General features: G+C 37.0%; 1 protein-coding gene across 1 annotated transcript in view; it reads left to right on the forward strand.

The window, feature by feature from the left end:
- LOC122807744 (sodium- and chloride-dependent creatine transporter 1-like) overlaps nucleotides 1-12,063 on the forward strand; it is a 992,499-nt gene that overhangs the window by 886,728 nt on the left and 93,708 nt on the right. The window contains exon 11 of the mRNA XM_044078732.1: nucleotides 3,903-4,005. Coding sequence (XP_043934667.1) covers nucleotides 3,903-4,005 — 103 coding nt within the window. The remainder of the gene's footprint in view (nucleotides 1-3,902; nucleotides 4,006-12,063) is intronic.

The following is a 12,063-nucleotide window of genomic DNA, read 5'->3' on the forward strand; positions in this document are numbered from 1 at the left end:
GATATCCTAATCTATTTGTAATACATGATTAATAACTGAATGCATGTCAACAAGTAAAGGTCTTTCAGTTAGATAGTGAACAAGGCAGAGTTTTGGGTATGTGAACTCTTCTAAAGACCATTGTCAACCAAAACCTGGGCTGTGAGGCAGTTGCAGCTTTCAATAACATTGATTCAATTGTTATACATTTTTATATTTTGTTTTATCAGCATATAGTTAATACATATGGCATACAATAGATACACACTTTATCAGATAAAAAACACTAAGCACACTCCATATTAAAGAATGTAACTTAACAATAGTAATTTGCAATATGGTAATAATCTATTTAGTTAAGAAAATACACCACCATGATAGTAGTTCTTGAAGTGATGGGTTTTCTGTGGTGGTGTATTTTCTTTGGTATTTTGTTTAAATATATGCATTTATTCCTTTTTTATTTAAGTCTTTATAGTTATACCTCCTAGCAGTTGTATCCCTGAGGTGCAGAAGCAGCAAAAGGACTAAATGCTGGAATCTTTGTGTAGGTTTACAAAATATTGCATTGTGAGCGTATCACATTCATACAATCTTGTGTAGTTAATCTTTGAAGACTTGGAATGGGTGATGAATACCGCATAGCTGATTATCCCAATCAGTCGTTTTATTCTTAATTGTTTGCAAGTTACACCCCATACAGATGAAACAGCATTTCTGATGTAGTGATTTGGTCCAAATTCAGATTTTCCTTCAACTGCAGACACAATGGGGCAAAGGAGGAGGCTACCCAAGATCAAGCTTTCAGTGGGACATGATCAGTAATGCATAAGTGAAGGACCGGCATCGATGATTGTTATAATTCTGAATTTGACTTTCATTCATTTAGACATCTACAAAAAATTTTTTTAAGTGAATAAAAAAATATGGCCAAGTGTTTTTCTTTGTTTCCTCAACTTTGTTGGTGGGGGGTTCTGTCAGTACAGAGGACTGCCCAAGGTGGAAGTTTCCCTAGCTACTGCTGTGCAGTAGTTCCTGTTACCTCTTTCCAGTGCTGGGTAACCATCGGTTCTGTTGAGCACTCTTTCTTAAGACCCAGACAGGGCAGACAGAACACGCAAAGAACATACAAAAAGGAGTTCAGTTTTAGTTTTTTAAGAAGTTATTCCCTCTGATAAAAGGTGAAGGTTGACAACATGTACCACGAAGCATGCCTTTTCCTCATGAAAAAAAGTGTCTGCTTTTTTTTTTTGTCTATTTTTATTCATATTTAAATAAAAGAGAAAAAAAAAACTGAATAGCTGTTCAACCTGTGCTGGTCTGGGATTTCAAATGGAAAATGACATTAAGCCGTTATTGTAATTGCAAGCACTGAGTATATATGGATGTGTATGGGGCTGTCTGCTAGCACCATCCCTTTTCACTGCAGATTTGTGCTATGTTTGATTAGAATATGCAAGGAAAAGGATTGCAGACCACTCATCAGGTGCTAACTCATCAAAAAAACACCCTCATTAAAAGTAGTGGGCTGCACCCTTTCCTCCAACCACACATTGCCCCCTTACTTAAATCCAACAAAACACTGGGGTCATACCACCACCTAAGGAAAGGGCAACTTTTGATGTGTCATCCCTTTTGATGCTGGGGACAGAGTCTGGTAACTCTTCCCCAAGGAAACATGCTGATGAAACACAGTGAATGCCTTCAGTGCACATTCAGTTCAGTTATGTTACAGATGTATCTGTGTATCTCTGGTAATCATTAAAAGAATACATAAAGTAGCTGTAGACATAGCAAGAGTGCAGCACAGCCACTTTTCTGCATAATCACTTATTTTATTTTATTTTATTTGTAGATTTATTAACTGAATAGCTGGTCTTGTCTCAGAGACCATGTAAGGCAATGGTGTGAGAGTCTGGCATTTATGTAGTTTAATACATCTTTGCAGATATACAGCTCTCGTGATTGCATAGCCTGATGATGTAAATAGTTGAGTGTTAACACATCAACCAGACTTCTATTTTTATCTTCAAAGTATTCAAATATTGTTTACATTGCTGAGATGGTAAAGTTATAGACTTAAAGTATGGCATAAGTTAAGAAACAAGGTTTACAGAAAACATGTCGAAATTGCTGTTGTATATTGCTAAACTGCATCTGGATTTTATAGGATGAATAGAAGTGATAAGCAGGACTAAGTAACCGAAAGTTTTAAATCTTTTAACATTGTGAAAAAAGTGGTAATGGATAGAACTCACAAAGTGAAGCATTTTGGGGAAATGTGAATGAAAGAAGCAGAAATGTATAGCTGTAGATGAAGACCTGATTAAAAACAGTCATTTGTTGTTGAAGAGGAAGAAGTCAGTGATAGGGAAAAAAGAAGGGACCTACAGCAAGAAAAAATTGGGTGATTTATTTTTTATTCTATCCATTTGTTAAATGGATAGAGGGCAAAATGGGTGACATAACTTGGGAACATTGTTTGGTTAAGTGACTTGGTTATAATCACACAGGAGGCAAATGGAAACTGAGGGAATCAAACCCAGTATCTCAGGATGAACTACATAAGCAGCTCCTAGCCTTAATCCTTTGTAGTAAACAGATTAAAGACTGTAATTGGTCCTTTAAAAGCTCTCTATAGATGTAAGAAGTCTTTTAAAGACTTCTTTAATCCACCCCATTTTGCCCTCTTAAATGTGAGCACGCTGCAAGTTTTTCTTGCATTCTTACATAAATACCTAGCCTTGCTAGGGATATCGGCAATGGTTTTAATCCTAAAGTATTCATTAGAAGACTTTTCTATTTCAGTAGTATGGATATTTTTTTGTATTCCAATAAGAATGATAGAAGCAAACACATTTTTGCTTCCTCTGCCAGCTCAGTGGCATAGAGGAATAAAGCTCTGACTATTGTTACAGATGACTTAAGTTCAAATAGAGATGCAGTTGCCTGTTGAGGCTAGCAAGGGAAGGATGAGACTGAGAGGAGATGGTCAGCTCTCCCATCATGGGGGGAAGGAAGGTGGCTGTAACTCACCACAAGGGTGACACCTAGCAGGAGCACTAGGTGATCATTATTAGATCACTGTTGCAGTAGCGAAGATGTTTGGGTTATATTCTGCCAAGGATAAGACCATCAGTCAGCTTTCAAAGCTTTAGGTCACTTTCCACATGCCATAACTGCTGGGACTTGGGCAAAAAACACACAAAAGGAGCACTTTGTGTGTCAAAAGCTTCAGAGCTGTCTTGCTACAAAAAGGGAGGCTAGAAACCTGAAAGGATAAATGAAAGGAAATGATAGCCCCACACAGGACCCACAAGCTGTCCCACTCCCTACCACTTGACCCCCCCCCTGCAGAATAGTTGATTGCAATTTTGGGGCAGTTATGAATGGCTCATTGAGATTTAACTTAGCCTGGAGATTCCTGGCTGCTCCTACCATGGAATGAATAGGATGATTGGATGTGTGTACAGGAGCCATTAGGTTCAGTCATGTGCGGGAATAGGCTGTAAAATAAATGCTTTCATTCTTTTTGAAATGAGTTTGCCAAATTCATCTAATATGTCATCTAGAAATAGACATATAAAAGTAATTTCTTCATGCAGAATATAATGAACTTACACATGAACTTAAATAAAATCTCTCATAACTTTTATCTATAAAATGTACATCATAAGATCAGAGGTTTGTACTAGGCTAACTGCCCTGAAGGGCCATTTTAAATGTGCTCAATAATCCAAGGTCAGAATCAACCCCTGTACCTTGTGCCTATGAGATGAAAATCTTAATTATTATGCTATACCCACCCCTGTCTAATAATATAACAAATTACAAAGCATAGGATTTATTAACATAGTTCATGTTTCATTTAAATTACTCATGGATTGCATATTCTTTTTCTTTCTTCTCCTTTATGACTGCAGGGAGGGATGTACATTTTCCAGCTGTTTGACTATTATTCTGCAAGTGGGATTACGCTGCTGTGGCAGGCATTCTGGGAATGTGTTGTAATTGCCTGGGTATATGGTAAGATTATATTGATATTACATATGAATATATTTTTTATGGAGTGTTTTTGCTCTGGACATAGATCATTTGTTAGACTCATGACTGCTGTTTTACATTATTTTACTAAAAGTCATATATTCAAAACAGCCCGTAAACGTTGGATGCAGCTACTCTCACTGCGAAATCAATCACTGAACAGTTCACATCTTATGGGGTTCTTTGTCATTTGCTGTGATGAATAAGTTGTTTATATTCAAGTTTGAATTTAACTTTAGTTCTACATAAATACGGGTGCCAAGTGTGAGTTAATCAATTTGCTTTTACTATGTATTCGATTGTTGTTTTAATGTGCGTTAATGGCTGACTTTTTCTGTAGTTTGCACTTGATATTTGTTTTGTTTTCTTCTATGTTTCATTGCCAGAAATAAAACATCATCTTAGCTGTTTTCCTAGTTGACAAAAAAAAAACTAAAATGTAATGGTAGTCTCTGCAGCTTCATCTGTTGAACACTGCCATGATTTTTGAAGAAGTTTACATTTTGCAGGCTCATAGCTCAAAAGGGGAGCAGTATTGTATCACTGCATGCACTGCGCCTGACTTCTAAAGATGTAGTAGATAAACATGACTTTGTTTTTTTACATACTGATTTCCCTAAATGACTGGATATTGCATTGTGATTTTTAATACAAGTACACAAAGTATGAACAGAAACAGAATGTCCATTACGCCCCAAAGTAACAGTAAGCATATTAAAATTCTATTCCCTGTTTTAATCACAGCCTAAAATAAAATATCAGTTCATGTCAGAATTGCCTACAGTTACTTTATGATCTGCAAAACTAATACATTTTCTGTCAAACAATGCATTTTTCAGAATTTTATATGGATATTAATGGGCTTTCATAAAATCACACTAAACCTAATTCACAGAACATTAAAAACCCTAAGGAATGCAGAAGGAGGAAAAACAGAATACTGGCTATCACAATAAAATGATAGCCACCACAAGCAGTATCCTTAATTGAAATCAATTTTAGTTATGAAAATACTCTTGAAATGTTCTCTGGTTAAAAGCCAAAACCCAAGCATGTACCTTATAGACAAGACCAAATGTATATTGGTTTGGGAAAACCAATTCCACAGATCAGCCCCAGGGACACAGAGACAAAGCATTTGTCCATAATTCCAGTGTCCTAAATATGAGAAGTGTCCTTAGTAGTTGGGTGGTTGGGCTGTAGCAGTTAGCTCAAGGAGATGACCTACTGTTTCTATGAGGCTATGAAATACCTTGCATTTAGGTTTGACATCAGAAGGCTTAGAATTTCTGCATTCTGCTGGGCAATAAATAAATAAATAATGTCTCCAGCAGCATTGTTGATTTGTGAGTTTGCAAGAATGTTGTTGGCTAAAGACTACCTGTAGGACTTACTCTCAGTGGTCAAAAGATATTCATAAACCAAAACCTGATGGTGACAAATGGTCTAACCACCAATTAATCTGACTAAAGGGGACAGACTGGTAGCAGTGGGCTTTGGAAAGGAATCACAGTGACTGAGGCTGAGAAGATAAGTGATAATTTCAGCTTCAAGGAATAATGACAGACTTGTACAGATGTGTAGTCAGGTCAAGAAACCATGTTCACTTCAGAAATCCATGTTTTTTTTTTAAGTTTTGAATATCATTTTTTGATAAACTGGAGAAAGTTACGGTCATTTATTTGTTCTTTAATTCAGCTACATTCCATGATTTACTTCCACAGCTCCCACCTCAGATCTGATTTCCTTGAATGTCAACTAACCCTTTCTTCATTTGACGGTTGCAATGTGAATATTCTAATAATGTCAAACATTCTTATCTTCTTATTTAGTTACTGATGTAGATTATTAGACCACTGTATAGCTATTTGATTAGACTCCTGTGTTTTGACCTATACCACTTGACTTAAAATGTATTTGTTTTTAAATGAGGGTTTTAGTTAAAAACATAGCATTTTTTTTAGTTTGTATTAAGTTTTTCTGTGTTTTCTTCCCCAAGAACATTAAACAGAGGCATCATACAGGAAGACTAGAGCCACTTCCTCAGTCTGCCTGTTCTCTCTCTCTGCTAACCTGGTTCCTCCAATAATGAATTTCTGCCACCTGGCTATAATATCGTACGAAACGATCGTACATCCAAGAAAGGAGGAGGTGTAGCAGTACTATTTCTAAACCAACTTAACTTAAAAAACTTAAACACAGACATGCCAAATTTAACCAGTGCAGACATTATAATGGCTAACTAATTCTTCAAGAAAAGTATCGTTATAATCAGCTGCTATATACCAACTTGGAACAACAGTCCCATACTGGAGACCCTACTTCACTGGGCATCTGAAAACCTCCAACATGAAATTATCATCTTGGGGAACTTAAACATTGATTAGTTAACCTGCAACTCTTACTCCCCTACCAACTTCACCAACCTCTATGGCTTTTCCCAAGTCATCCAATATCCCACTAGAATTGACAAATCCACCAAAAGACAGTCAATACTTGACTGGATTCTGACAAATGGGCCAACATTAATCAGTCAATTTGGATGCCTCCCTGACAACCTAAGCAACCACCTCCCAACTTTTGTAATACAACATCACCCCTTTAAGAAAATCCCACTATTTACCAAACAATAAGAAACAAGAAAAACTTCAACCAAGCCACCTTTATTATTGCACTAAAACCTTGTAAATTGACTCCCCTTATAAACCTGAACCATAGCAAAGCTGGCCAATACTTCAACTCTATACTTTCTTAGACATCCTAAACTCCCAAGCCCCTCCCAGAATGATCAGGGTAAAATTCAACCATGCCACCTGGATGAGTAAAGAGACTGGATCTCTTGTGAAATCCAGAGACAAAGCCTGGACCCACTGGCACAAAACCAGTTCACATATAGACAAGCAGGTATATCTTGAACTCTGTAATAAATCAAAAAGTATGTTAAATTAGATAAAATTAACTACTATCATAATATACCAAAATAACCCCCAAAAATTCTGGATGGGTATTATTAATAGCATTCTCCATCCTGGAAAATCAGAAACTCCCACTCCTACTATAACTGATAACACCCTCAATGTTGCCACAGTTTTTAACAAATTCTTCAGCGAATCCATTCTTGCTCTTGCTAATGCACAAAACTGTCCCCCCCTGAACCAGCTACCTAGGTATCAAAATGATATCGAAGGCTTAACATTCCAGCATGTCTCTACTGATTTTATTAAGAAACTACTGAAAAAACTAAAACCTACCACCTTAGCTGCTGACAAACTGCCAGTAGAATTCCTGAAAACAGCTGCTGATGCCCTTGCCTAGCCTGTGTTCATTCTTATTAACTGTTCAGTATCCGAAAATTTAGTTCCTGAAATCTGGAAAATTTCATACATTATACCTCTCCACGAAGGGGGCAACTCTAAAGAGTTAACTATCGGCCCATAGTAATACTCTCACCTCTGTCCAAAATATTAGAAAGATGTGTACACTCACAACTCATGGACTCTCAACTCTCACAACCTTCTCACAAACACTCAATATGGCTTTAGGCCCTACCGCAGCACCACAGCTGCCCTTTTGTCATTCACCCACACAGTTAATAACCACAGAAATAATGGCAACTATGTCTCCGCTGTCTTTCCTGACCTCTCCAAGGTTTTTGATATGGTTAGCCACAACAAGCTGATGAACTCCCTATCCATACTAAATCTTAGTAATACTACCATGTCCTGGTTCCAAAGCTATTTATTAGGTAGGCAGCAAACAGTTCAATGGAGGCAAGAACTCTCACCTCTATTACCTGTCACTCTACAAGTTCCCCAAGGCTCCATCCTTGGACCTTTACTGTTTCCTATCTTCACTAATAACCTCCATACTTCTGTTCTAGAAGCCTCAGTCATCCAATATGTGGATGACTCTACACTAATCTGTTCTCCTTCCCACCAAGAACTGCAAGCCCAAGCACAAGCCTCCTTCCTCTGTGTCAAAAAATGGTTTACCAGCTCCCAATTAATACTTAATCCCAATAAAACCAGTCTTCTCATTTTCTGCCCTACTAATCACTCTTCTCCCCTTCCACCCTCATTTACTATCCTTTCTGACAAGAAAACAACCATCTCCCCAGTCATACACACCAAAATCCTAGGCATAGAAATTGATTGCAACATGAAATTTGATACTCGCATCTCGCTCACCATAAAGAAAGTATGCAAAAAACTGGGGGGGGGACTATATAGAAACAAAACAATCCTCACAAATAATACCAGAGCTAAAATTGCACAAACCCATGTCATCTCCACACTTCTTTATGCCTCTCCCATCCTTACCAATCTCAGAAAATCAGAATTATCCAAACTTGACACCTCCTTTAACAAAATTGCATGATTTGCCACCAACAGCTCCTCCAAAACTCAACACTGCACAGCCCTTAAACAACTGTCTTGAACTCCCTCATCTCCTTCTCTATAACCAGCTCATATTAACCTATAAGATACTCTAGTTCCCCAATAAAACCCCTGCACTACAAAACTTAATACACTCTTATACCAGTACTAGGGTTCTATGCTCCAACAACAAACCGCTTCTTCAGGTCACTAAGTCCAATAACTCTGCAGGGGCCTCCCTGTATTCTAACTATATTGCTAAAAAATGGAACTCTCTGCCTACTAGCATAACCGCCAGAACATCCTTATCGAAGTTCAAGAAATCTCTAAAAACACACCTACAAACTTACTGGGTTTGCCACTGTGACACCCCAGGCTAATCCTACTCCATCTTATTCTGGCTCACCCCAAGTCAAATATCCTCCCTCATTTTCATTCGTTACACTTCTCTTATTCTTGTTAGTCTCACTTCTCTTGTTTCACTTTTCTTCCACATCTCCTCTCCCACTTCCAAATGATGATAATTATGTACACACTATAACATTGTATCATTCTGAATATTTCTATGGATGTACCACTCACTGAATAATCTTAGCTTAATTTTGTTATGCTTTGTTCTTATGTAAATATATGTAATCCTTGTCATATGATGAATTATTAACATGTGCTGTAACTGGAGCTTTTCTCCCCAGGCCTGCGCTGAAAAAGGACTTGTGTCCAGTCAGACTTTCCCGGTTACCAAATGTAAAATAAAATCAAATTGTTTGTGTCTTTCGGCTTTTCCCGGTTAGGAGTCGCCACAGCGGAACTCCGGTCTGCTAATGATTGGTAGTGGATTTTTACGTACCAGGTTACCAGCCCTGATGCACAACCTTCAACGAAGGAATGCCCATACACGCATGCCTCCACACAGGAGACACTCTAGCTGAGAATCGAACGCGACAACACTACTGCGGCACCACTACCGCGGTTGTAAAATCAAATCAAATGAAATAAATAAATAATAAAATAAGTATTCCTGCTTGCCTGTCTATTATCAATAAAATGCTTGCTTGTGTAAGTCTTCTTCTTCTTCTACTTTCGGCTTTTCCCGGTTTGGGGTTGCTACAGCGGATCACCTGTCCGCTCATGATTGGTAGTGGAGGTTTACGGTGTCGAGTTGCCAGCCTGGCACCCAGCATTCCACAGAAGGCACACACATTACACACTCACACCTAGGGCCAGTTTAGAGTGTCCAATCCACCTACAGCATGTCTTTGGGATGTGGGAGGAAACCGGAGCACCAGGAGGAAACCCATGCGACCACAGGGAGGACATGCAGACTCTGCACGGAAGGCACCCCAGCCAAGGATCGAACCAGGGAAACATTAAGAGTTGTCATTCAACATTTGGACCTTCTCCTAGCTGCTAAAACTGACTTCCCAACACTACAGTTTAAATGGTTGTGTATCTTTAACCACATAGTTTTCCAGACTTTTCAAGCATAAAATTGCCTCCTATGTGAGGTAATTCATTTCATACTTTGTATGCATTCAGTGTCTAAATTTCTGTAAACTTTTACGTGTAACCAGACTTATTAAATTCTCAATAAAAATGTCACCTGTCACTATTTTATCTCATATTCAAATTGTGAATAAGGCCAGTTCAACATGATTGATAAGAAAATCAATTTCTTTGCTTTGCTTAATCTGTTCCTTTTCTCTTTTAAAAGCTTGTATCACTCACTGATAAGGTCCTTTTTTTCACTTTTCTTTTTTTCCCATATCATTTTGACCACTTTTTTTCCATTTTTGATTCCTGTTCCCCATCATTCCTTACCATTTTCACTTTGTCTCTCTTTATTCCTTCCAGATACCTTGTTTTTTCTTTTAGTGCTCCTTCATCTCTTACACTTTTTCTGCTATCTCATCCTCTTCTATATCAATTCATTCTTCCAACTGTAGATAGTTTTCTGCTTTTTAATCCTGTCTTTTCTTCAGTCTCATCACCTAATGCTATCCATTCCTCATCTTGTATTTTTTTATATTCTTTCTCCTACTCTTATCACCCGAAACTACCTTATCTTCCTTCTCTATTCTTTCTTTATCCATGTAATCCATTTCTTTCCCCAGCAACTTGTACATCTTTCAGTCTCTAAGATGCTACCTACTTAAATTTCTTTAAAGATAATTGCTCAGGTGTTACTATTTGTTTACAGGGTGGGTGAACTTTATTTTTCATACATTTTATAAATCTTTAAGTCTTACAACATCATTTATTCTCCTGGCTCCACTGTTACATCAAGGTTTTCATTTTCCTCGCATCTTTTCTAGTTTCCGTTGACTAAAACTGAGATACGTTTTTATTATTTAGTCAAAGACATCCAAGTTCAAACATCTTCTGACCGAAGACTATTACCTTTATCTCTATTTGACTAGCTGTTTTTGGTGAATATGTCCAGTTCTACCTGTCCTCAGTAGTATCTGTCTCATATTCCATTACTGTCCCACTTGTAGTTCCTTATGTTTACTTAAAATGATTTTTTGAACAAATGATCTTTTGAAAAAATGCAGCAAAATATCACAGTAGTTCAAGAATATACGTACAAAGCCAGGTATAGAATCAAAACATTCTCTCTCTCTGAAAGCACCATATATTTATTAGCAATATTACATGATATATAAATTACTTTAAAGTTATTTCCAAAACTGAGATATGTAATGGCATTATTTTTCAGCACATACATTGCCAAAAGTGCCACAGAATACAAATATACATGAAAAAAGGTTGCAAAGACACAGAAGTAGGACAAAGAAAAAGTTAAAAGAATTGTGAGAGTCTACTTGCTAGATGAAGTGATTTTATCTGGACTAATCCTCTGTACTACTAATGGGCAATGGCAGCTCCTAAATGCTTTATCCCATGCATGGGTTCCTCTCAAATTATCTATTGTATGATCCGAGTTATTCTCATTAGGGGTAATATATAATTATTGACAATGGGGTGGGTAAGACCAATCTGTAACCAAATGGGATAGGTTAATTCAAGCACAAAATAGAAATTGGATAGTCTTAAAATGGCCTGCTTGAATATCTTTGGTGTATTTGAATGGCTTCAATGAACTAGTTCAAGCCTATAGATGTAATTCAACTTTATATTTAAGCATCCAGTAAAATGACCTACACTGGTCTTTGTGTAGACCAGAGGCTATATGGCCGAATCCTAAGCTTTAGTCAAGCAGTTAAAGTCTGTTTCAACTCTTGTATGACAGCACTTAATCATATGCAGATTAGAAAAGTCATCAATATTAACACATCTAAAACTAATCTTTGTTGCAAAAAATATTAAAACCTTTTACTCTTTGTTATTATTACTAATTTTACCAATAAAATAAGAATAATATTTATGTAATTTTCTGTTTTATAGCTTTACAGTGTGAGTGGTGTTATTAATTTCATCAATAAAACAAGAATTATATTTATTTAATTCTCATTTTTACAGCTTACAGTGTGTCAGTACCAGACAGAACCAGTCTCAATTTTTTTGAAGCCCTAGAAAAACCAAAACTGCTGCTATTTTCCCAAACTATGCTATTTTCATGTACAACGCTTCATCACCAATGTTTCCAACATTTACTCAACATTTAAACTAACAGATATTTGCACTTTGAAGCATGAAGCAAGCA

Source organism: Protopterus annectens, chromosome 7.part1 (assembly GCF_019279795.1).
Source record: "Protopterus annectens isolate FY-2018-M chromosome 7.part1, PAN1.0, whole genome shotgun sequence".
In the NCBI taxonomy this organism is placed as follows: domain Eukaryota; kingdom Metazoa; phylum Chordata; order Ceratodontiformes; family Protopteridae; genus Protopterus; species Protopterus annectens.